We start from the raw sequence: 26,318 nt of genomic DNA on the forward strand, positions 1-26,318 counted from the left end.
ATGAACTTAGATTACGATGCAGACACACTCAAAATAAGTTTAATCGAACCTAACACTAAACTTAATAATAATTTTGTTTGGCATTTTGATACCTTTCTTCTCCCGGGTTGGCTCTTTTTGCCCCGCCTCCACACTGACTTTCAGTCAATATCGAGGGTTGTTTGAGGTGCCGCCCAGTGCTCGCAGAGACATTACAAAGAGGGAGTTGCGACCAGAGACATTACACGAGGGAGTTGCGGGGAGAGAGACAGTGCCCATGATGTTCTTATCAGCAGCATCTCACGTCCGCTGTCTGCTCGTATATCAAAACTTGTCTCGTATCTCAAGATAAATATTTGCCCGAAATTTTACTCGTATCTCGAATTGCTCGTATGTCAGGCCACTCATATGTCGAGGTACCACTGTACATATCCCTGCTAGATCTCCTAGTTTTAATGGTGTTGCAATTTATCGTCGTCAATGGCAGAAAAGTACCTAATCTATTTAGAATTCACAGTAAGTCAGTGAACCATTCCCATAGTACTACCAATGAAAATAAAAACAAAAGATATAAATTTACAGCTATGGCACTGAATGAGAGTTAAAAATATATTCTCTCTCGTGCTCTCTCTCTCTTTCTCTTTCTCAGAGCCTTCCTTACTTGGTCTACTTCATTCTTGTATGATTAATGATTTTAGTGAATATTTGTATACCCAACTGCACTCACATACTTGTACCAGAAAAATGCTAGATGTTTGAAAGGGCAATATATTGCTCCCTCCCATCTATACACATTACTATTTTAGAGTGTGTATGCGTGTCCGTGAGGTCTGGGTGAAATGGAGACAAACCGTAAGTCCGATTTGAATGCGGTTTTCACCAAAAGTTGGCAAATTTACGCCTCTCGGGATGCACCGCGGCCGATTTTCGAAATTGGACTCCAGTTTTTCAGAAAATCAATATTTGTACCAGGGTGTCGCATTTTTCGGAAAAGTGCAACTTTGGGCCACTTTTTTTCGGTACTTGCGAAACTTTCAGATCAAAACTACTCTGTTTTGTAAAAGCACCATGAGGAGGTCAACATTGCACGTGTATCATTTTCCAGGTTTTCCATGTTTTTGGAATGTGGGAGGAAACCGGAGTACCCGGAGGAAATCCACTCAGGCCCGGGGAGAACATGCAAACTCTACACAGGTGAACGTGACTTGGATTTGAACCCAGAACCCCAGAGCTGTGAGGCCGACGCGCTAACCACTCGCCCCACCGGGCCGCCCTCCATTTTGACATATTCCTCAAAATCAGTGGTGCTCAAACTTTTTTGCTCAAAGTTCTACTTTTCAAGGAGCCAACTTTACGCGATCTACCCTTTTTTCCGGGCCAATGACAAAGCTCAGCAGTTACCATGTCTGCTGATGCCAGTAACAACCCAAAGTAGTGTAGGCAGGTAGTAATCATGCTTGGACACGCGATGACGCTGTTTCGTAGTTCAAGTCCCATATCAAATTTGATTTATTTTGATGCTTTGGCTTGATTGAATTGAACTGCTGAATTGCTTTTCATATCATATCTGTACATTTTGCTTGATTGATTTGAAGTGCTGAACTTCTGTATCATACCTGTACATAATTATATACACGTTTGCTGTGCATGCATGTAACTGAAATTTGACTGAAAATCCAACCCATTTTTCAAAAGAGAATTTTTATAGCGCAACAACTGTCTTTTGCCTCTAAACAAGCTGGGGGCCCGGCGAATGTAGTATCATAGTTTGAGTATTGTAATAAAAGGTCTGACATTTTTCATAAAAATCAGACTCCCGCAGTGATTAAAGGTACTATGAAATCATACAACTAAGTGACTTTAAAATGACAGCAGACCATGTTGTGGACACAAATCCATCCCCTAAAAATTGTCAGACAAGGCTTGATAATGAGATCAGATTCTAATTAGTCTTATTTTCAAAACTGCCTATTTTGCAATGAATAATAGTCTGCTCATTGTTTTTGTACCGGTACTCATAAAGTATTTCACCATACAGTCATACCTCTACTTACGAACAGTGGCGGTCCGTGAATTTCCTAGTGACGCCTTCATCTGTCGGAATCAATCCAACCCTCAAAAACTATTTTATCGCTATAAAACCTCTACTGCAGCTACAGCTGCGACACATAAAAAATCATCTTTACAACGTCTTTTTCTTGAGTCTGTATCTGTTTTTGCTACCGCAACCAAGATGGCGCCGTTCAAGTGGCAGCCGGTGGTGGTAGCTCCGTCCACTCTTGCTCGTTTTGTGTTTTTGCTGCTTTTCTGTCTTAATGATTTTATTTGGTGATTCTTAATGATCCCATTTACTTTGCTTTGCTTTGTACTTTGTTATTTTGCTTTGTTATTTTGCTTTGTTGTTCTGCGGCCTTTGCGACTGTACTGTCTAACTTGTAACTATGTGTAACTATGGCTTTCCTGAATCTGCATTCTCACCCTCTTGCTACTGTCACAATGAAATTTCCCGAATACGGGATGAATAAAGTTATCTAATCCAATCAATAATAACCTCATACAATTGAAATATTATTTAGGAATATAGCCATATTTTACTCACCAAAAATCCTTTTTAACTGTACACAATATCCATTCTCCTTTCTTTCCTCCTTCTTTTCTATCGCCATTGAAGCTAATGCTGAAAGTCGAGCCTGTCCTGTCGCATTTCTGGCATACGTTTATATTCGATTTAGTGCTGAAAATGTTCGTTCCCAGTTGTGACAGGCTTGCTTGCTTTGGAGTTGTCCGACCTTTCTTAATGATGTCCAGCTTTTTTTTCTTGAACAGTCCCTCTTGAAAATGGCTTTGACAGCAAATCTGCAAACAAATCCATTTCTTCTCCTCGTTCAGCCATTGCGGTTTGACAAAACTGCTATTAAATCAACACAACAATATATTTGCTTGTGCAGCTCGCTCCAGATACAGTTTGGTAGCTCTGGCTTGTCCCCTCTATCACTAGCCAATCATAGTTGGTGAAAGCGATGACGTATCCCTACGCCTGCAAGAAGGCAATGACGTATCCCTACTCCTACGAGAGGGCCTTGGTGTCACCAAATCTAATTCTGATTGGTTAAAGCAACAGTCTTATCGACGCTTGTTTAATGCAGCAGAGCCTGCAGAACTGATTGTGACTGATTGAGGCAGATTTCTCACCCTGGCAACAAATAATGGCTGAAATGTGATTGGTTAAATGCTTCAATATGAAAACACAGATCTGGAAGCAGTGCAACTAGGGGGAAAGCAATGAAAGGAAGCTAACAGACAATTTGGAATAATTTAATAAGTATTCATGGCCAAAATATAATTAACATCAGTCTGTGATTCAGATATTTCTTAGGCCAGCAGAGAAGGCCTTGAAGGCCCTGACGGCACACCACTGCTTACGAATGCCTCTAGGTACTAAATTTTCAGGTTCCGAAATTTCTTCTATGCAAATGAGTGACTAGAGATACAAAAAAGATCCCAGTTAGTTATGAAATTCCCCCCAAAAGTAAAAGCATTTCCTTATCCGTTATTTAATTTTGAAAATATTGTCGCAGATGCATTGATTCTCACTTTAGAACATCGCTATGCTCTACTGGGCTGTCATTTTATCTCTCTCATTCTATCTTAAATAATGACAATAAAAGCATTCATCTCATCTCATCTCATCTTCCGGGTATCCAAATTTGGGTCGCAGGTACAGCAGCTTCAGCAGTGAAGCCCAGACTTCCCTCTCCCCAGCCACTTCATCCAGCTCTTCTGGGAGTATCCCAAGGAGTTCCTGGGCCAGCCGGGAGACATAGTCTCCTCAGCGTGTCCGAGGTCGGCCCCCTGGCCTCCTCCCAGTGGGACGTGCCCGTAACACCTCCTGGGGGAGGCGGACAGGGGGCATCCTAGTCAGATGCCCGAGACAACTCATCTGGCTCCTCTCGATCCGGAGGAGCAGCGGCTCTACTCCAAGCCGCTCCCGGATGACCAAGCTTCTCACCTTATCTCTAAGGGAGAGTCCGGACATCCTGCGGAGGAAACTCATTTCAGCCGCTTGTATCCGGGATCTCTTTCTTTCGGTCATGATCCATAGCTCGTGACCATAGATGAGGGTGGGAATGTAGATCGACCGGTAAATAGAGAGCCTCACCTTTTGGGTCAGCTCCTTCTTCGCCACGACGGACCGGTGCAGAGTCCGCATCACTGCAGACGACGCCCCAATCCGCCTGTCGATCTCCCGTTCCATTCTTCCCGCACTCGTGAACAAAACCCTAAGATACTTAAACTCCTCCACCTGGGGAAGGACCTGATCCCTGACCCAGGGAGGACACGCCACCTTTTTCCAACTGAGGACGATGGAATTCAATTCAATTCAATTGGCTGTCTCACAACAACCACTATCCTTGTTTCAAGATTCTCTTACATACCTGTCCACCTCAGCTAAATGCTCTCCTTATTAATGATTGCAATTCTCAGTAAAAACATTTGTCATGTCCTTGTACAAAATCATATTTGTACAAGAAAAGAAACGGCGGTCACCATGTTTCTTGCGAGCCGAAAACCTCTCGCAGAAACAAGCTCCCCCTGCTGCCCCTACGGCGCTTCCTGAAGACCCAATGATGATCCAATGCCTCTCGAATCTGACGAAGAGGACTTGGACTAAAGCTCACCATAACCTGTTTTTGTTTTTCTCTTCTCAGCTCATCTCATTTTCTGAACCGCTTTATCCTCACTAGGGTCGCGGGGGTGCTGGAGCATATCCCAGCTGACTTCGGGCCAACGGCGAAGGACACCCTGAATTGGTGACCCACCAATTGCAGGGCACAAGGAGACAAATAACCATTCACGCTCACACTCATAGCTAGGGGAAATTTAGAGTGTCCAATCAGCCTCACCATGCAAGTCTTTGAACTGTGGGAGGAAACCGGAGTATCCATAGAAAACCCACACAGGCCCGGGGAGAACATGCACACTCCACACAGGTGGACCAACCTGGATTTGAACCCAGGTCCCCCACTGTCAGGCCGACGCGCTAACCACTCATCCGCCGCGCCGCCCATCAGGCCATTTACAAAAAAATAAAATAAAAAAGTTGCATGAACTTAACCCAAGATAACAAGTTTTAGTTTTTTGCAACGTTTTCAGAATATTTACATAAAATGGGGAAGCACCTTGATCTCAAGTAAGAAAAATATTACAGGCTGTCCTCAAAGGAGGATAGTGGGTTCAGAACATTTTCAATAAGGCTACTCTTTGCGCGAAGGTATTTACGAGGTATTTAAAAAAAATAAAAAAAATAAAACGCCTGGGAGAATTCACTTGGATCTTTTTGTGGGTCGGCTCGGTGTTGTCCTGCATCTCATAATCGCTTATTTTAGGTGTGTTATTGTCCTTTTGCGTTCATGCTCCGTGTTAGCCTCTATTGCTAACATGCTAAAAACAGCCTATCCCAACCACGGGCACGAAGCGGGGGACACCCTTGATCGATGGCCAGCCAATCGCAGGGCACAAGGAGACGGACATCCATTCACCCTCACACACATACCTATGGGCAATTTAGGGTGTTCAACCAGTCCAAACTGCATGTTTTGGGCATGTGGGAGGAAACCGGAGTATCCAGAGAAAACCCACATGTCAAATATTTGCCATGCGATTTAGGTTTGATGAACAAGGAAAAGACACATTTGAAACTGTTAATCGTCTGCCAGCTGATCTTGCCAGCAACAGAGAACAATGCTGGTCTGGGTCAATCTCTTTGTGACAAGGCACAAGTGACTGATTGTGTGTATGTGTGCGTGTCATGTATTATTGCAAAGGATACACTCATTCCCTCGTGCTTGTGGTGATAGAGACCTGAGCCTGTTACAAAACAACTGCTGAGCAATGACAACGAAGCCAACAAAGCATGAGATTGAACCTTTGGCCTATTTATTGCAGCATCTTTTTCCCGTAAAATATATTCAGTCCAACTCAACTACTTTATCTAGGTTCAATCAAAGTACAGTGGTACCCCGAGATACGATCTTAATTCGTTCCGGGACTGAGCTCGTATGTTGATTTTCTCTGAAGGAGTGTGTCAGAGGTTATATACAGTACATTTCCACTCAGCCATGCACATGGAATTTGCTTTTGGCATTTTAGCGTTTGTAAAACTCCATATTCTAAGTTAGCCGTATTAGTTTTTTCCAGTTCTGCCTTGACAATTGGTGACAATATGGAATTTCATCACAATGTGTTTACTAAGCAACGGTGTCATTTCTAGGTCAGGAGCAAGTGTTGGATTAGATTGGATTGGATTGGATAACTTTATTCATCCCGTATTCGGGAAATTTCATTGTGACAGTAGCAAGAAAAGGCATAGTTATAAGTTAGACAGTACAGTCGCAAAGGCCGCACAACAACAAAGCAAAAGCAAAAAGTACAAAGCAAAGTAAGTGGAAACTGGAAAATGTAAACAAAAACTGGAACCACACACAGGAAGTCGTCCACAAGATGGGGAACTTCTGCAGACTGTGACCGAGGTAGAGAATATGCAGAGTCACTCTTCCAAGCTAATCCGCACAGTTCCTCAGTAGTCTGGAGCTGAAGACAACAGTAGCAGAGTAGGGCACCTCGACTCCGTTGCTAGTAAGCGCCGACAGCTCTTCCATCTTATCCCACGATGGAATGGTTGGTCAGAAGCGTTGCCTCTTGTCCCGGCACTTTTGTCCAGCTCCGAATCCCCGGCGGATTTTTGCTTCCCTCATCAATTTCCTCTATTTGCTGTTATGATGGTGCAATTTTATATCGTGAGGTTCAATTTCACTTGAGTCAACTTTTTTACGGATGAAACACAATTGACTCAGACAGGCATGATCTGTAATTTTGCGTCAATAATGTACATGTTACTCAGTTGACTGTTCATTATGATATGCATCAAAAGGAACAGGTGAGGACTATTTTGTTTGCAATTTTGCTATTTTGTTGTCTGTACTTGCATTGTAACTATAATATCAGTTGTATTCTTTTGTCAGATGTTTACTCGTCGTTGATTTTTCATTATGGTATGCTTCAAAAGGAACAAGTGAGGACTATTTTGCGTGCAAGCAATCTTGTCTGTACTTGCATTGTAACTATAATGTCAATTTTATTTTTTGTCTGATGTTTTTCCCAACATTCATCTGGTGGAGGTTCATTTTCACATTAATTGGTGGTAAAAACAGACTGTTATTGATTTTAGGAAATACTGCACCGGGGCAGCCCAGTGAAGCGAGTGGTTAGCTCGTCGGCCACAGCTCTGGGGTCCTGGGTTCAAATCCAGGTCACGTCCAGCTGCGTGGAGTTTGCATGTTCTCCCCGGGCCTGCGTGGGTTTTCTCCGGGTACTCCGGTTTCCTCCAACATTCCAAAAACATGCATTGTAGGCTGATTGGACACACTCTAAATTGCCCCTAGGTATGGGTGTGCATGTGCATGGTTGTCCGTCTCCTTGTGCCCTGCGATCGTCTGGCCACCAATTTAGGGTGTCCCCTGCCTCTGGCCCGTAGTCAGCTGGGATAAGCTCCAGCACCCCCCGCGACCCTAATGAGGATAAAGTGGTTCAGAAAATGAGATGTGAGAGAGAAATACTGTACCCAAAAAAGTGTTCTGCCCTATGCATCACGTTAAACTGAGTATATTCACCTATAAGTTATGGGGCTATTCATTGTTATTCAAGATTACCTGTGGTACAGTAATACCTTGAGATACGACTCGTGTCTCAAATCAACTTTTCCAATAGAAATGACCTAAATACAAATTAATTCGTTCCCACCCTCTGAAAAAAACACCAAAACATATTATCGACTTGGTCACGCTATCTCCCGCTAACTGTTTATCTTTTATCCACATTAAAAGAAGGCTCTCCATCTTGTTATGAATGTCACTGCGAAGCTTGGAAATTATGGTTAGTCCTTTGGAAGTCTTGATGAACTTTATACATTCCTTCTGCTTAAGGGTGGTACACATTGTCGAAGTACTCGTCTCGTATTGGCGAGCCAGCTCAATCACGCGTACACCACTCTCATGTTTTTTGAATATTTCGTGCTTAATATTGATTGACATCATACACTTTTTATTCTTATTACCCTTCATTGGACCGGCTTGCTTAGGACCCATTGTTTTTCCCGTAATTATGCACTGATTAATGCAGTGGTTGTAGATATCTTTATGGTTGTAGATATCTTTATGCGAGGGAGATAGAGGGAGAAAGACAGTGCGCAGTTATCATAAGCAGTGTCTTGCGTACTCGGCCACCAGGGTGTCTCGTATGCTCGTATATCAAATTTGTCTCGTATCTCAAGGAAAATATTTGGTCGGAATTTTCCTCGTATCTCAAATTTTTCGTATGTTGGGTCACTCATTTGTCAAGGAATTACTGTACAGTAATCCCTCGAATATCGCAGTTAATGTAGGGCATACATGCCCGCGATAAACGAAAAATATACAGAAATACAAGTACAATTATCAAAAAGTGTATATTTATTAAATATTACAGCTATTAGCATGTCAAAAGACTGTAATGTATTAATATCTAAATATAATGTATATATTTAAAAATGTACCGTATTTACTCGTATATAAGCCGGCCCCTGAAAATTGTTGAATTTTACAATTTCTCGCGTATAAGCCGGCCCCTGATTCCTAATTTTCACCTCCATCCATATCCACGGTTTTAATAGGGAGTACAAATGTGTTACTTTGAAGGGAAAATCTTTAGAAAAATCATCGTACGTGGTATTTCTGAGATACTGTATGAATCAAAAGCACATTATCTTAACACCTAACCCTCAATATCATAAGGAAGTTAATATGCCTGTCTTTGTAAGTGCAAAATATTAAATTATTCAATTTGAAAAAAGAAATCGTCCATCTTGATGCGAACCTGATGCTTTTTAATGACAGAAATTAAAATTTTCTTAACAGAAGTTTAAGATGTAGTGGTGGCCAAATTGCTTCTCATGTCAAAATATCTCGATTTTTTTTTCATTCATTCATTCATTCATCTTCCATACCGCCCATCCTCGAAAGAGTTGCGGGGATTACTGGAGCCTAACCCAATTTCCTTCAGGCGAAAGGCAGACTACACCTTAGACTGGTCGCCAATCAGCCGTAGGGCACACAGAGAGACAAACGCCAGCAGGAATTGAGCCCGCGCTTACCCGCACCGAAGTTAGGCGTCCTTCGATTTATTTCGATGGTTCATATTACTGCAATAGTTGTCACTTTCAAAGAAGAAATAAAATAAAATATCAAAGCGGAATTTTGTTTTATTTCATAATCACAAATGTGCAATTACATCCTGCACATAGACAAATTTAAAAGGAAGTAACGTAAGCACAACCAGGAAGGAAGTGTGTCTGTAGCGGGTTCAATAATAGCATGAGATACACATTACGCAGGTATCCGCTGATATTTTAACGATCAACCTTAAACAATACGAACACGTATCTAGGCTACTCGCGTCTGGCCGGTCAGAGCACGTTTAACTACGGTAAGATGGCGACGCCCTGAGCGAGCAGTGACAGGCAGAAGTGAGTTTTTTCACGTTTTATGGACATCAAAATGAATTTTGTTTAGCGTTTTATATGTTTATCTGACCGTATCGGCCGCATTGTCTAGCGTTATGGCATTTCGTCTTTGTCACCTTGCAGTGCATGTCGTCTTTTTATGTGCATATAAGCCGTACCCTTTATTCAGTCATAATTTTTTTGAGCGAGAAATACGGCTTATATGCAAGTAAATATGGTAACTACTTTAAATACTATACTCAGTGAAAATAGTTCCTCTCCACTTGATATAAATATTAAAAAAAACGGTAAATGGGACTTTTAGTCGAAGTCATTTGTCTTCTTGTGGCTCCATTGTCAGCGATATTCGCAGGATTACTGTACTCGCCTGACTAAACATGCCAGGTAACAAACGACCTAAAAAACACTATTGTCTGTTATAAACAAATCTGTCAAAACATAGGGATTGTTCTTGTTTTTTAAACCATGAGGAGTCGAACTTATTGATTAGGGCTAGCTTTTCCATGAAGCCAGCCACCAGCATCCCCACACGCGATCCGTGTGAAGCTTGGCATTTTCAGTTCATTTTTGAATAAAAATGTCTGGCATAATCTTCCCGAAAACTTGCCACTGCCTGTTCCAGGGCAGACCTCAATCACCGCTGGATCACCGGCCGATATCGCGGGCACAGACCGGCAAAGACCTGGCCGACGCCGTGGGTTCGGGCCGCCGAATCATTGGCCGACGCCACGGGCAGGGGCCATCGAATCGTTGGCCGACTGGCCAGGAAATTAAACTTCCACCCTTGCGTCCACCGTAACGTCGGCCAGGGCTCCCATTTAAAAAAAAATCCACCCTCACAGCGGCTCCCGACCACTCAGAAAGCTCTATTTTCAAATAAAAATGATGGCCACCTCGCTGCCTCCCATGTTTTTTTTCTTCAGTGCTGTGTACTCTGTCTTCCGCCATTTTCCTAGGGCAAGCGGAAGACAGGAGAGTGGCTTCTGCTTGCGAGTTTTAGCGTGGATTTTCACATTTTGGGGAACTTTTTTTTCCAGAAAAAAAATTGTGATGTAGTCAATCCGCGAAAGTTGAAGCTGTGATATTCAAGGGATTACTGTACTATTCATACAATTTTCTTCGACAGATCATATGTTCATACAGGAATACATTGAAGAAGATGAGGAACCACCTTTGCTGCGCAGCTCTTGTACTTCTCACGGTAATGTTGTACTTTTTATTAAAATAATCAGAAAAACAAATTGTGTTGTGATGCTATTTCCTGTCATTAATTTCTAAGCTGCATGGTGTGGCACATGGGTTAACCTGTTTGTCATCAGTTTCAGTCACAAAATTGAATGAATGTTTATGTACATGAGGTTTTTTCTATTTCAGATTTTTGGCTGTCATGGGACTGTAGCAGTGCAGTGTCAGTGGGAAGAAAGGTGTACGTGTCTTGAATGCCCTGCCGGCCAAGAACCTTCACAAGTGAGTCAGACCTCTTTTTGTCAAAAGAAAAAATAGCAAAGAGACTACATTGCAAGAGCAGCTTTTTCCCTTCGTTGGCTTTCCTTCCATCCTGATGCAGGCCTTGGTTTCCAATCCATGTTCTAGTGAGTCAAACTGTGGAAAGTGGCCTGCGCACATAACAGTTCAGTTAATTAATAGGAGAAAATTAATGTGCCTTTTGGATATGTTTTTCCTCAGCATTTCCCTTTGACAGCGGGTCTCGAATAACTAAATGTTCATAACAAAGCTATGTGAAAATCGTAGGGCACAAAGACGGCCAACCACTTACGCTCACACTTATACCTAGGGCAGAGGTGGGCAAACCGGTCATCGAGGGCCACTTTGGGTGCAGGTTTTTGTTCCAACCGATCCAACACAGTTCAACCAATGAGGTTTCTGCTGAAACAAGAAGCACCTGACGGCAATCCACTGATTGGTCTCCTAAGATTCCAGATTGGTGGAAAGGTTTCCTCTTATAGGTTGGAACGAAAACCCCCACTTTCTGGAATAGTTTTCCCACCCCTGACCTAGGGCAATTTAGAGTGTTTAACCAGCCTACTCTGCATGTTTTGGGGATGTGGGAGAAAACGCATGCAAGCCCAGGGAGAACATGTAAACTCCACACTGAGGACCGAGCTGGGATTGAACCCTCGACCCCAGAACTGTGAGGCTGATATGCTAAACACTCCGTCATTGGGCCGCCGTAACATATTCAATAAGACATAAAAGTATTTTTCTATAGACAAATGGTGTTATTTTTTTCTCTTCTCAAATACTGTGAGGTTTTTTAGGTTAATCATAAGAACTGCAATGAATAAGCTACTGTTTGAGATATGCTTTAGTAATCAAGACAATGAGAGCAAAGATATTTTGCATAGTTATGGATCTGCATTTTTTATTCATTCATCTTCCATACTTCGCATTCATGTAAGGGTTGCGGGGGTTTGCTGGAGCTTATCCCAGGTGTCCTCGGGCGAAAGGCAAAGTAGTAGTACACAATAGACTAGTCGTCCGTCAGTCGCAGGGAACACAAAGAGACAAACGACCATCCACGCTCACAATAATACCACCACCAGCGGGAATCGAGCCCATGCATGCTCACACCGAAGTCAGGCGAGTGAACCGCTACACCGTGAGGCATGGTTAATGTCACTTCATCTTTGTTTTTCATCATGGGCCTGAGAAAATTATTCCCGGTGCAGTGAAAAGTAGTTGCCTCTGTTATCAAAGTGTTCACAAGTGATACTATTAGCCAGTTTGATGACATATTGAGATCAGGCTTTTGTAATAAAGAAAATGAGAGCAAAGGTATTTTGCATTGTTGTGGATCTGCATTTTTTTCATTCATATTTCATACCGCACATCCTTGTAAGGGCTGCGGGGATTTGCCGGAGCCTATCCCAGCTGACTTTGGGTGAAAGGCAGAGTAGTAGAACCTAGACTGGTCGCCAGTCAGTCTTAGGGAACAGAGAGAGACAAACGACCATCCGCACCCACAATTATACTGCCACCAGTGGGAATCGAGCCTGTGCATGTTTGCACAGAAGTGCTATGTTCTATGGTTAGTTATTTAGCATTTATTTGTGATTATACTTAACAGTTGTAAAAAATGACAGTGAGTGATTTATGATCAATTTCCTTCTTAAATACAGATTCCATTTCCTAATTTAAATGTAATTTAGTCAATATTTTTTTATTGTCGCTTCACTGGATAACCTGATGACAGTTTTTCTTTTAAAGAAACAGTTTATTTTTGCTTGAAAGGTTGTCAATACAATGGTACCTCTAAATATCAAATGTCTCTAAATAAACAATAGTAAGGTAACAAAATATTTTTTCAGGATACGATAGAAATTCAAGTTAGAAAATGCAAAGTCACAAAATATCAAACATCCCCCCAAATGTACATACACTTTTGTATGTGTGTATTTAATTTTCAAATTGGGGTGATAGAGTTACTGTCCCTTTCCTGTCCCATGATGCTTTTCATGTGCCTTTGACCCTTGTCCACCATGGAGTTTTTCCCGAGTGTGGTTAATGTAACTTAATTATTTGTTTTTCAACATGGGCCCAGAAAGTCATTCCCGGTGCGGTAAAAAGCAGTGGGCTCTGTTCTCAAAGTGTTCACAAGTCATACTATTGGCCAGTTTGATGAGATATTTCTTTCGCATTTTAGGGAATTTATAAAAAGTCGTCATAGGCAATCGCTGTTGCATCGATGTTTCACCAAACGTTACATAATTTTAAATTGTGTGTTTACATACATGTTTTCTCAGCTCCCAAACATTTGCCTCAGCCACCATTAACTTCTCTTTGCTATACACTAAGCCTTCCACATCAATGGAAAATGTCTTTGCATGTCTCAATCATTTGAATGGCTTAATAGATCATTTTCTTCTCTCTTTTGCCTTTCCTTCACAAATTTAAATACAAAATTTGTATAGTTTGATCATTTTTAAAAGGTTTATGGATTAAGGCATTTACATGTAAAATGTGACTTTACTCATGAAATATTCAAGTTGCGAAACCACTTCTGCAACAAATTAATTTCATAAGTGGAGATATCACTGTATAAGAGTTTTCTATATTGGGAATGTGCTTGTAGGTACTTGATATTTGTTGTTTTCTGTCTTAACAGCCTTGTGAGCAGATACAGAGTCGTACAGAGGAAGTGCATTGTCGATCATGCCAGACAGGAACCTTTTCCGACTCATTAAACTCAGAAGTGTGTCATCCACACTCTTCCTGCAAGATCCGTGGGCGAAGACTTCTTGTTGCGGGCTCTGTAAACTCTGATGCAGTGTGTGGAGACTGTCTGCCTGGGTAATAATCGCAAGTCTTTGTCTAGATTTGTTTCACTTTATTATCCGGGTATGCATTTGTTCATTCATTTGGCGTCATAACACTAGGGAGATCTTTTGTGATGTCATAGTTGAAAATATCTCACATTGTGTCATGTTAGTTCGTGGTTTGTGGAAAAAACAGTATTTTACACAGTTTGGGTGTTTTGCAAGTTTGGAGGAGGATTTAGTGAGGCTAATGATTCACTCTTGCTTGGTGGTTAATTATATGGCCTGTTGGAGACCTTTTTTTCCAAATTCCCACAGAAAAGAAACTTTCTGTAAGATTGCCATTTCTGTATGATTACATAGTGCTTTCCCACACATTAAATGTTGCTCAAACTACTTTATAATACTTACATGTTGTATCTGTGCCCTGCTATTGGATGGCAATAAATTCAGGGTGTGCCCCACTTGCTGCCCATAGTTGGCTGGGATAGGCTCCAGCACTCTCCGCACAAACTTTGTGAGCGCTATGGAAAATGAATGAAAGATTATTATACCTGTTAATTTGTAGCTGTACTGGATATACAGAAATCCCTCAAATATTGCGGTTAATGTAGACCAGACATGGCCGCGATAAACAAAAAAACGCAAAGTAGGATCCTCCCTATTATATCTACCACAATACATGTTTTCGCCCCTATACAGAAACACAAGTACACAAGTACAATTATCAAAAAGTATATTTATTAAATATTAAAGCTATAAGCATGTCAAAACTGTATGTATTAATATCTAAATATAATGTTGATATTTAAAAATGTAACTACTATCCTAACTGACTTGGGGCGAAAGGCAGATTACACCCTAGACTGGTTGCCATTCGACCATCCGCACTCCCAATCATACCGCCACCCAAGGAAATCGAGCCAGCACCACAGTCTGGCGACTGAACCTCCACACCATGTGGTGGCTTATTTGTTAAAATTCTAAACAAAGAACAGACATGCTTATAATCATATTGTAGGAACAATAAAACAAAGTTGATATCTAGCTCGGCGCCTGTCCTGGTGTTCGCTAGCTCACGGGGCCTTATTAAAGATTTTTCAGGATATACCTTTTTCCTCTCCGCGCTCAGTGGCCAACGAACCAGGCTCCAATGTTGAAGTTGTGTTTTCCTATTGTTGCTGAATGCACCGCTCTATCAATAAAGACGAAGCAAACATTAGTAAGAAAGCAAAAAGGGTTGTTACATCTCAAAGTAAGACTATCGTCTTTGTGGAATTTACATTGGCCATATGGAGAAAGAAGAACATAACCTTGGATCTAGGTCTTCGAACCTATTTACCTCTATAGTTTAGGTATTGCTGTACAAAAAAGTACACCCACCACCAATGTAAATGAGACTAGAGTGGCCTCTTGCCATTCAGTGTAAAAATAACAGATGGGATGATACCATATTGTGTGAATAATTTCACAGTCAAACTAGTATAGGTTGAACCCCTAGGCAAACTATTAAAAAAACTGCAATTTATAGTCCAGAAAATACGGTAATTGTGGACAAACCACATTCAGTATACAGAAAAGTTTAGAAATGCACAATATGGGTTTGTAATGTGACAAAGTTTGCTTATTTATCCAATCCTTTTTCACCATTATATCAGCTTTGTGCCTCACAAAAGAAATAGGCTCAATTTTCCTTGAAACAGAATATCTGTAGGCGTTCAGACTATTGAAAGCCTTTAATTCTTCACTTATGAAGGGTTCAGGGATTTCTATAAAGGACAAACATCTCTCCTATAGGCTGCCGTGAAGCCTTAACTGTATTCATTCATTTTCCGAACCCCTTATCCTCACAGTGGAGCTATCCCAGCCAACTATGTGGCCCAGGCGAGGGAGACCCCGAATTGATGGCCAGCAAATCGCACCTTAATTGTGTTGTTTCGTTTAATTGAAAGTATATAATGTCACTCAACACAGTTGAAAAGAAACCACAGAAGAATTGCTATTATTGTTTTATTTTTTGTTGCATATCATCTTTCTTCACATATTGTTCCAATTTTTTTGTTAACAGATTTGACATTAAACCTGCAGTCGAAAATGCTTCAGTCAAAACTCCCTGTGTGAAAAGTAAGCCTGTTTATTCATTCTATTTTTGAATACAAAAACCAATCTCCCAAATTGAAATTTTTTGTGGTTAAAGTCTTTCTCCCTCCCAGTGAGTGTGCATATCAGAAGATTGCGAACAGTGGGCCATGGCTTGGCAAGGGGTCCTGGAGGGCCAGTCAATGACACAGTTGTGCGCAGTACTGAGGAGAAGACAGCCGAGTATGCTGTTTTCGCCTTGGTGCCTATCTTCTGTGTGATGGGCCTGCTGGGTATTGTGATTTGCAACCTGTTGAAAAAGAAAGGATGCCGCTGCAGTGCAGAGAAGGATGCGCTTGATGCAGAAGCTGCCCCATCTGAGAGAGAAGGTAAGAAGTGATGGTGCAGAAATTGCCTTAAAAGGCTAGGGAGTGAGTGGAAGGAAAGTATTACATTTGGTATGTCAGTACACAACCAGTGGTTTTGTATATTAATCATGACTTACTTCCCAAATTATATACAGTGGGGCAAATAAGTATTTAGTCAACCACCAATTGTGCAAGGTACCCTACTAGAAAAGATTAGAGAGGCCTGTAATTGTCAACAGGGGTAGACCTCAACCATGAGAGACAGAATGTTGAAAAAAACCCAGAAAATCACATTGTTTGATTTTTAAAGAATGTATTTGCAAATCATGGTGAAAAATAAGTATTTGGTTAATACCAAAAGTTCCTCTCAATATTCTGTAATGTACCCTTTGTTGGCAATAACAGAGGCCAAACATTTTCTGTAACTCATCACAAGCTTTTCACACACTGTTTGGCCCATTCCTCCATGCAGATCTCCTCTAGAGCAGTGATGTTTTGGGGCTGTCATTGGGCAACACAGACTTTCAACTCCCTCCACAGATTTTCTATGGGGATGAGATCTGGAGATTGGCTAGGCCACTCCAGGACCTTGAAATGCTTCTTACGAAACCACTCCTTTGTTGCCCTGGCTGTGTGTTTGTGATCATTGTCATGCTGAAAGACCCAACCACGTCTCATCTTCAATGTCCTTCCTGATGGAGATTTGAGGAAAATTACTGCAAATAATTTTGGTTTGGCGACCGATAATTGATAATTTTTTAGCATAAAAATAAATATATTTATATTGCAAAAGCTCAACTGAATATATATTTATGGAAATATATTGCAATATTTTTCTACCAATTATTTATTGCCGACCCCTGGGTAATGGCTTCCTCAAAGTAGTGGGAGGGAGTCAAATACCAATAAATAGAGGTTCATGTAAAGAAAGACAATAAGAACAGATGAACATTGACTTGCGATGGAAGAGTAAAAAAGAAGGATTAAATCAAAGCTTTAAACTTTATGTAGATTTTTTCCAGGCATCTTTTTTGGTATGAAATAATAAAATAATCCTAGCTTTTTCTATGCCAACAAGGAGAGTCACATCTTGGCATGGAGTTTGTTGGCAAAGCAAGCATATACAATGTAGAATTGATATTTGTTTGCGCATTGTAGAATTTAAATGTGGCTCATGTAAAAAAGAAAGATGTATATACCAGACATCCCTGTTCTGTGTAACATTCACAAAAAGGAAAGGAAAACGTGATTTTGTACTCAAGAGTCTTGCATCTATTACCTTGCTTTAGTGCAAAAGCAGTAACATGCACCACAATTAGTTGATGTGCAAGTGTAAACAGATTTGCTAAGCTGAGCTGCCTCATGTCTATCACCTGGTGCCGCAAGCCGTGACATCTGTTGAGCTATACATTTGTTTTTTACAAAGACATCAGAGCCAGAACACAGCTGTTCTCGACAAATGTCTGCTATACAATCACACGGGAAGCAGAGTCCTGACTTGTCCTTTTAACAACATTCATATCAGGGAATTATTGACATAGACAGATATATCCAGCTACATAATGATCCTAAAATTATATTATAATCATGACTCCCACCGAAATATTGTCCTTGTGGGCTCAAAGGATGAATTGGTTGAAAGGGAAACAATTCATCTTGACTGCCTTGCAAGTCATCAAGCTTTAGAGTTGCAAGGTAGGTAGGACTAAATAAATTTAGATTTGTGTGTGTTGATGAAGGACCAAAACATGAAATATATGAGTCACTCTCATCCTCTTGTGAGAAACTTATTTGTGAAACTTCACTTTTGCCTGAACTAAAAGCAAACTCACCAAGCTTGTTCCGTCTAGTTCTTGTATCTTATACTGCATTCAGAAACACGTCAACCACTTCTCACATGAACATGACACACCATCCTACCCTCGTCTTCTTGCCCAGCTGGATCAATAATTCAATTAGATGGTAACCTCATGTATATGGCTCCTCTTTCATCCCCTTTTCGAAAGCTTTTCCTGTGCTGTGGTGCTGTTTTGCATCTGATCTGTCATTGAGAAAATAACTAGTGTCTGTGAAAGGTATCTAAAGCTTTAAAATACAGATTTGTTTTGGCTGTTTTCATTGGTCTGCCAAAGTGAGTAGCATTGCGCAAGATTAATTTGAATATATAATCATTGAATTGAAATAGAGGCCCCGGAGAGGGAGTGGTTAGCACGTCGGCCTCACAGTTCTCCCGGATGACCGACCTTTTCACCCTATCTCTAAGGGAGAGCCCAGACACCCTGCGGAGAAAACACTTTTCAGCCACTTGTATTCGGGGTCTTGTTCTTTTGGTCACAACCCACAGCTCGTGACCATAGATAAGTGTGGGAACTTAGATTGACCGGTAAATATGGAGCTTCTCATTTTGGCTCAGCTCCTTCTTCACAACGATGAACCGATGCAAGAGTCCGCATCACTGCAGACGGTGCACCGATCCGCTTGTCGATCTCCCATTCCATTCTTCCCTCACTCGGGAATAACACCCCAAGATACTTAAACTCCTCCACCTGGGGAAGGACCTGATCCCTGACCCGGAGAGGGCATGCCACCTTTTTTTGACTGAAGACTATGGTCTCAGATTTGGAGGTGCTGATTCTCATCCTGACCACTTCACTCGGTTGCGAATTGTTCCAGGGAGAGTTGGAGATCACGGCTTGTTGATGCCAACAGACCCACATCATCTGCAAAAAGCAGAGATGCAATTCTGAAGCCACCAAACCGGACCCCCTTACAGCGCGCCTAGATATTCTGTCCATAAAAGTTATGAACAGAATCGGTGACATAGGGCAGCCCTGGTGGAGTCCAACCCCCACTGGAAACGGATTTGACTTACTGCCGGCTACGCGGACAAGACTATGACAGTGGACATAGAGGGTCCAGACCCCGTGTTTCAGGGGTTCTGGAACCCCATACTCCTGGAGTACACCCTATAAGACTCCCCGGGGGACTCCACAAAGCATTTGTAGACTGGCTTCGCGAACTCCCATGCTGCCCTGAGTACCCTACTGAGGGTGTAAAGCTGATCCGAGATTCGACCTCCCTGCGGACCATCCTCCCCAGTACTCCAGAATACTGTGATCCTTCACCACTTCACGGCTTCAACATTTGTGGCTTCAGTATATCGCAGATTTTATATTAAGTGAACAATTTTTTAAAAGAATGAAAAAAAAATGGAGCTGAATTGGGTGGCACGCAGCACCATGGAAGAAGAATTTCACAGCAGAAGAATGACGCACCTAAGAATTTCATCGCAGAATATAAAAATCTGGCGGCCCAGCGGTTTAGTGGTTAGCACGTCGGGACTCGCAGCTCTGTGGTCCTGGTTTCAATTCCAGGTCGATCTCCACCTGTGTGTAGTTTGCATGTTCTCCCTGGGCCTGCGTGGGTTTCCTCCGGGTACTTATATACAGTGGTACCTCGAGATACGAGCTTAATCCGTTCCGGGACTGAGCTCGTATGACAAGATTCTCGTAACTCGAGCGGAAGTTTCCAATTGAAATGCATGGGAAACAAATTAATTCGTTCCAACTCTGAAAAAAACACCAAAACCAGGATATTGGATTTGAAAAAATGTTTTATTTCTTATAATTCGCCATATATTGACAAAGTAATAAATAACGAGTGGTTTAATAGTAATAAAATGTGTTTAATAGAAGTAAAATTAGACGCATTTCGCGGAGGGGAAGGGAACGACATACACGCGGAGGGGGAGGGGGGGGCTGTTCGGGGGGACTTTATCCACGGCAGCGCCGCACTCGTGTAAAACATGTTTTATTTCTTCTAATTCGCCATGTATTGACAAAGTAATAAATAATGAGTGGTTTAATAGTAATAAAATGTGTTTAATAGAAGTAAAATTAGACGCATTTCGCGGAGGGGAAGGGAACGACATCCAGGCGGGGGGAGGGGGGCTGTTCGGGGCTGACTTTATCCACGGCACTCGTAAACGAACAAACAAATTTAAATTAACTTGGATTAATATATACAGACACTCAACGTTTAATGTAACTTCACACAAAACTGAATTCGAATTTAGTTTTAATCTTTTTTACCTTTGTAACGGGTTGGCCCCACCCCGACGTTCCGCCGGAGCCTTCAAAACGAACGCATCAAGAGTTGTTTGGAACTTGCCGCTTCCCCGTGTCTGATTACCGAGTGTACATATATTCCAGATCTTTTCTTTGCAAAACTCTGCCGATCCATTGTTGTTTACCTGGTATGTAAATGTAGACCAAAATGGGGGGAAAAACGGGTATGGAAATGCAAAGTCCGCCCAATGCTCGTAGAATGATTTTATACACGAAAGAGATGCAAAAAAAAATGCAATGGCCACCTGGCTTGGTCACATCACGAAATTTTGACCGCATCACGGGCGAATTATTCGATCGAAATTTCCCTCGTAAGACGAGCATTTTGTATGACGAGCGGTCGTATGACGAGGTACCACTGTGTATATATATATATATATATATATATATATATATATACATATACATACATATACGTATATATATATATATATATATATATATATATATATATATATATATATATATATATATATATATATATATATATATATATATATATATATATATATATATATATATATATATATATATATATACATGTACAGTGGTACCTCGACATACGATCTTAATCCGTTCCGGGACTGAGCTCGTATGACAAGTTTCTCGTAACTCGAGGTAAAGTTTCCCATTGAAATGAATGGGAAACAAATTAATTCGTTCCAACTCTCTGAAAAAAACACCAAAAACAGGATATTGGATTGAAAAAAATGTTTTATTTCTTATAATTCGCCATATATTGACAAAGTAATAAATAACGAGTGGTTTAATAGAAATAAAGTGTTTAATCTAACTAAAATTGGGCGGATTTCGCCGAGGGGAGAGAGAGACGCACAAAAGGGGCGGGGGGCTTCGGTTTGTTTTCAACACGACGCACTCGTAAACAGAACAAACACTCCACCCTCACGTTCGCTATCCATGGGCTGTTTGCTGTCGTACTATTCCCTTCAAAATATTCCGAAAATGATGCACACAAATGTCCTCACAATCGGAGAACGCACGACCACTTGCCAACGAGCAGCAAGCAGTCTTATCAGCGATCGCCCCGCTGCTCATGCGAGCTACAGGGGCGCTGGCTAGCGGCTCCTTTTAGCTTGTAGCATCTGTGTTTGCATCCCCTCGAACGGCGACTATGATAGAGTTTCTACCGGGGATGCTGTTGCGAGCCAGTGCCCCCGATGTTCTTATGAGCAGCCAACGAGCAGAGTCTTTTATCAGCGATCGCCCCGCTGCTCATGGTAGCTTCGGGGGCGCTGGCTAGCGGCTCCTTTTAGCTTGTAGCATCTGTGTTCGCATCCCCGGGGATGCTGTTGCGAGCACGAGTATACTTCATTACCCAGGAAGCCCTCTTTTCCCCGCGCATGGGCGTTGTGCGTTTCCTGGTCTGAATAGCTCATCCGGTCCTCGTAAATATTGTTATACGTACACGAAAGATATGCAAAAAAAATGCCATGGCCACCTGGCTTGGTCGCATAACGAAATTTTGACCGCATCACGGGCGAATTATTCGATCGAAATTTCCCCCGTAAGACGAGCATTCCGTATGACGAACGGTCGTATGACGAGGTACCACTGTATATATATATGTATATATATCCTTTTCTGAACCGCTTTATCTTCACTAGCGTCGCGGGGGGTGCTGGAGCCAATCCCAGCTGACTTCGGGCCAGAGGCGGGTGACACCCTGAATTGGTGGCCAGGCAATCACAGGGCACAAGGAGACAAACAACCATTCACGCTCACACTATTTTGTGCAACATGCTTATTTATTTATTATCTATTTTATTTAAGTCTACAATGTATTTTCCTATGTCTGTGTTTTCACCTTCTTCTACTGCAACAAAGTGAATTTCCCGAGTACGGGATGAAGGATGTTTAATCTAATGTAAACTAAAAACCTAGCTGCAATTTATTGAAGTACATTATTAACCAAACACTTCTGGGATGTGGGTGGATTGAGCATGCTTTGTAAATTGTGTTTTTGTCACAGGCTGAAATTTTTTTAACGCCAGAAAGAATCAAACCTGCTCAAAATTGAAATATTAATGCATGTAGACATAATTGTAATATCCAGCAGTAGAAGGGATTTCACCAATATTGACTACTTTAAAGAAATCTTGAACATGTTAAGTCTTTATTAAAATCTATGTCTTACTCATGTTCTAGGTATTAATTATGCTGACATGAATGAAGACACTATTGGTGTTCTAGTCCGCCTGATAACTGAGAAAAAAGGTAAGCGATTTTCTTTAAGGAGTCTTCGTTTTATTTCACTATTGAATCGTTTGCCTTGAGGTTTCTGATTTTGAGTGCAATATCAATAATTGTTTTTATTATTATTATTATTCATTCCAGAAAATGCTGCTGCATTAGAAGAATTGCTGCAGGAGTATGAGCGCAAAGAGATGGTGCTGAACAAAGTCTCATCAGTCAAGTACGTAAACACACAAAAACGGATATTAAAAACTAATAAAAACAAGGGAAAATTGAGCACAGATCGGATGGTTTCTGAAATTATTTAGTTTTCCTCTGCAACAGTTAAAAAAAATCAAGCCTCCTTCTTGTATTTAACTTATAAGTATACATGGGCAATAAAACGAGATTGGTAATTATTGTCATATAATTTTTGTCAACAGAAATAATAAAACCGGTCGATAAAATTAAGCTGTAATTACATCACCTGAATACAAACCAACTGATGCTACGTGCACACTAGTTTCCGACCAACGTTCAGGAGAAAAAGAAGATGCTGAGGAACAGCCAATCATTACGCAGGGATAGTGGTAGAACGACACACACAAAGTATGAAATTAAAGGACTATAACACAGTCAAAATGAGAGAAAATTATTAGATCTAGGACAACATTGGCCTACCCACTAACAGATCCAGGTGAAGTCTCCCTGCCATGTTCTATATCTGGACTTATGAATGCACATGAGGCACACTGAGAGCAAACACGATTGACTGAAACTCGCCCCCACTCTCAGATTACATTGTTCAATGCCCCAAGCCTTCAGGTTATGTTCAAGACGACAACTGGCACGCCATTTTACAGACGTCTTTCCTGCTCTCTGTATTCATGGTTTTCTCTGTTGACAGCTTGTTCTTGAACAAGCCTCAGAGTCAACATGATCTTAATTCTCTCTTTAACGTGAATACAGTACATCCCAAAATAGGTTATTGATTGACTAACATAAGGGAAAATGTCAAGGGAAGCCAATAAAAGAAATTCTGACAGGGTGTGACGGCTTTTACTAGTTCGGCTCTTCTAAACACAGACACTGAAGGCATTTCTTTCTCTTTTTTAAAGGCCTTTAAATACCTCTCCACAAACTTCCTTAACCCATTTAAACCACTATCTTTATTTGAGGATAGCACATAATTCTTTTCTTACTTGATATAAAGGAGTTTTTTTTATTTTATGGAAATATTCTGAAAATGTTACAAAAATCTAAAAATTATTACCTAGCGTAAAAGTGGTTTAGGTTTATCCAACATTTTTGTTTCATTTGAAATTGCCATATTTGAGATCCATTTACATAGTGTTTTTTTGTGAGGCTGAAAATAGTCTTGCCAATGGCGATTGAGGTCTTCAGTTGATTATTAGGGTTATTTCATGCATTTCATACTGCACAAGGTTTGTGTTTAAGGGAAATTTATAAAAATAAACATGCCTGTCAAAATTTCTGAAGGTTTTATTATTCATTACTTTTGTTAGTTTGACAGTCTTATCTATTATTGCACGACAGAACAACAAAAATGTGCCTTTACATCATATTTTATACAAAGCAACATAATAACTTTCATAATTGTATAAAGAGTAAAGTAATTTATTTACTTATTCACAAAAATTTGAAGTTTCAAATTTGAAAGACAAAAGTGTCATAGTAGTGATGATAATTGACTGATAATTTGTTATTATTGTGCTAACATTTTTTTTCATATCAAACCGTACCTATACTTACGAAGCTCTAGTTAACAATATAACATACAATACTATCTTTTGTTTTTTCGATTTTCAACACATTTTGTGACTACGCAATATAAGAGATGCTTTATTCCAAAATGTAAGAAAAATACATTTGTAACTTTTGTAGAACGACAAAGAAAATGTAGTTTGCGTAAAATGTGCAGCTGCAAATACATGGCATTAATTCATTTAAAAAAAATGAAAATAAATGTTCTGATACTTCTTCAACTCTTCCATTTAGGTTCCCAATGCTGTCTCCCCTGTCTTCATTCTGCACCCTTCCCCGACTGTGCCCCCATCAATCGCACCTCCACACTATCAGCGGGCTCTCTGGATTAGGACTAAATCACGGCTACTGTTGCTCCCGATGTGCTCAAAAGAAATGGCCCACTCTACTCATCCCCCCTCTGGATTCCCTTAAAGATCCCTGTATACCCCCACAGACCCTTATTCTTTCCTCCCTGAAAATGTCCACTGAACAGAAGAGGGCCCCCCAGCTGTCAGGAATGTCTTTTAATACTCAGTGTACGCAACCTGTGGTCCCAAATATGGTGCAGGAGAACAAGGAGGGCAATGAAGCAAAGGAATTGACCGAGGGGGGGCTGAAAATTCTGTCTGTGGGAAGGTGAGATTTGTTGCTGTCACACAAGAAATAACTAATCATTTACTCCATAATGGAGCAATTTAATATGATACAATATCTGAAAGCATGTTTTTTCAAACCAGATTTCAAGTGGCTCAGATCCCTGAATACAAACCAGTCACAGAGGGTCCAAGGGTACCATCCCAGGAGCAACGGAAATCTTTCTTTGGTGGGATTCAGTTTTCACCATCTTCATTAGCAGGGCTCATTAGGTATGACTATTGCCATCTTGGTCACTTTTTCCCCCTAGGTTGTTCATTGTGTTTTCACAATGCTTAGGAATTTAATGTCTTAAAACAATATTTTAAGCACTTATATTCAATGTTCCCTCTAATTTTTCGTTGGTCTGAGCAGAAAGTCAACCTCCCTGAGCGCACTGAGTACCAGTGTGAGCGACATCATCGATACTCGGATGATTCGCCTAAAGACGTTTCGCCGACGGACATTTGACAGACGGGCAGGTCGCCAAATGGACGTTCCGCCGACCGTTCATTCGGCCGAACGGAGGTTTCGCCGAAACGGGATTCGCGCGCTCGCCCCGCCCCCGGATCGTGTGTGTACAAGTTTTTCAACCTCGGCCCGCGGGCCATATACGGCCCGTTAGGATTTTTAATCCGGCCCGCCGCCGGTGTTGTCCAAATTATAGTAAAAATCAATGTTAGTCTACCATCAATGGCAGCCCGGGAATAAGCACTCTTGGGCGGGCAGATGTACCAGAACCGAGCCGTAAAATGACAGCAATCGGGTCAAATCCATCCTAAAACAGCGTTTAATGATTAAATACAAATACTGGAGCTCTTTGGACATTAGAACCGAGCCCAGGGATGTGAATTTCTCGGTAAAATGTCGCGATGATGTCGCGATGGAGGCAAAAAAATGTCCATATACGTCCATTCGCCAAACGGCTCAAAATGCTCTCAAATTCGGTCAAATCCAGCTGAAAACAGCGTTTAATGATTAAATACAAATACTAGTATTTGTATTTAATCATTAAACTAACAAATACTAGTATTTGTATTTAATAATTAAACTAACAAATACTAGTATTTGAATTTAATCATTAAACGCTGTTTGAACGAACGTTCATTCGGCGACCTGTCCGTCTGTCAAACGTCCGTCGGCGAAACGTCTTTAGGCGAATCATCCGGTCACGACATCATCATTGCTCGCTATGGGCACACCAGTATCACACCTGCCACAAGCAGGTGCATGTCAATGTTCCCTCTAAAACATGCTGTAAAACACGAAAAACATAAGTGGACAGAGCTACTGCCACTGGCTGCCGCTTAAACGGCGCCATCATGAAGAAAGGGGTAAA

At 41.2% G+C, this 26,318-nt stretch overlaps 1 protein-coding gene across 3 annotated transcripts in view; it reads left to right on the plus strand.

The window, feature by feature from the left end:
* The window catches only part of relt (RELT TNF receptor), a 29,705-nt gene that overhangs the window by 1,281 nt on the left and 2,106 nt on the right, over nucleotides 1-26,318 (plus strand). Inside the window, exons 1-10 of one of the 3 annotated variants that reach the window (XM_077611286.1) lie at nucleotides 1,105-1,173; nucleotides 10,662-10,736; nucleotides 10,910-11,002; nucleotides 13,662-13,846; nucleotides 15,881-15,936; nucleotides 16,026-16,280; nucleotides 22,553-22,621; nucleotides 22,742-22,820; nucleotides 24,599-24,982; nucleotides 25,084-25,212. In XM_077611286.1, the coding sequence (XP_077467412.1) occupies nucleotides 10,695-10,736; nucleotides 10,910-11,002; nucleotides 13,662-13,846; nucleotides 15,881-15,936; nucleotides 16,026-16,280; nucleotides 22,553-22,621; nucleotides 22,742-22,820; nucleotides 24,599-24,982; nucleotides 25,084-25,212 (1,292 nt within the window). In that variant the 5' untranslated portion in view covers nucleotides 1,105-1,173; nucleotides 10,662-10,694. Of the gene's footprint in view, nucleotides 1-1,104; nucleotides 1,174-6,818; nucleotides 6,917-10,661; nucleotides 10,737-10,909; nucleotides 11,003-13,661; nucleotides 13,847-15,880; nucleotides 15,937-16,025; nucleotides 16,281-22,552; nucleotides 22,622-22,741; nucleotides 22,821-24,598; nucleotides 24,983-25,083; nucleotides 25,213-26,318 lie in introns of those variants that run through there. The other 2 variants (XM_077611284.1, XM_077611285.1) reach the window with 2 other exon arrangements.

Source organism: Stigmatopora argus, chromosome 10 (genome assembly GCF_051989625.1).
Source record: "Stigmatopora argus isolate UIUO_Sarg chromosome 10, RoL_Sarg_1.0, whole genome shotgun sequence".
Lineage (NCBI taxonomy): Eukaryota > Metazoa > Chordata > Actinopteri > Syngnathiformes > Syngnathidae > Stigmatopora > Stigmatopora argus.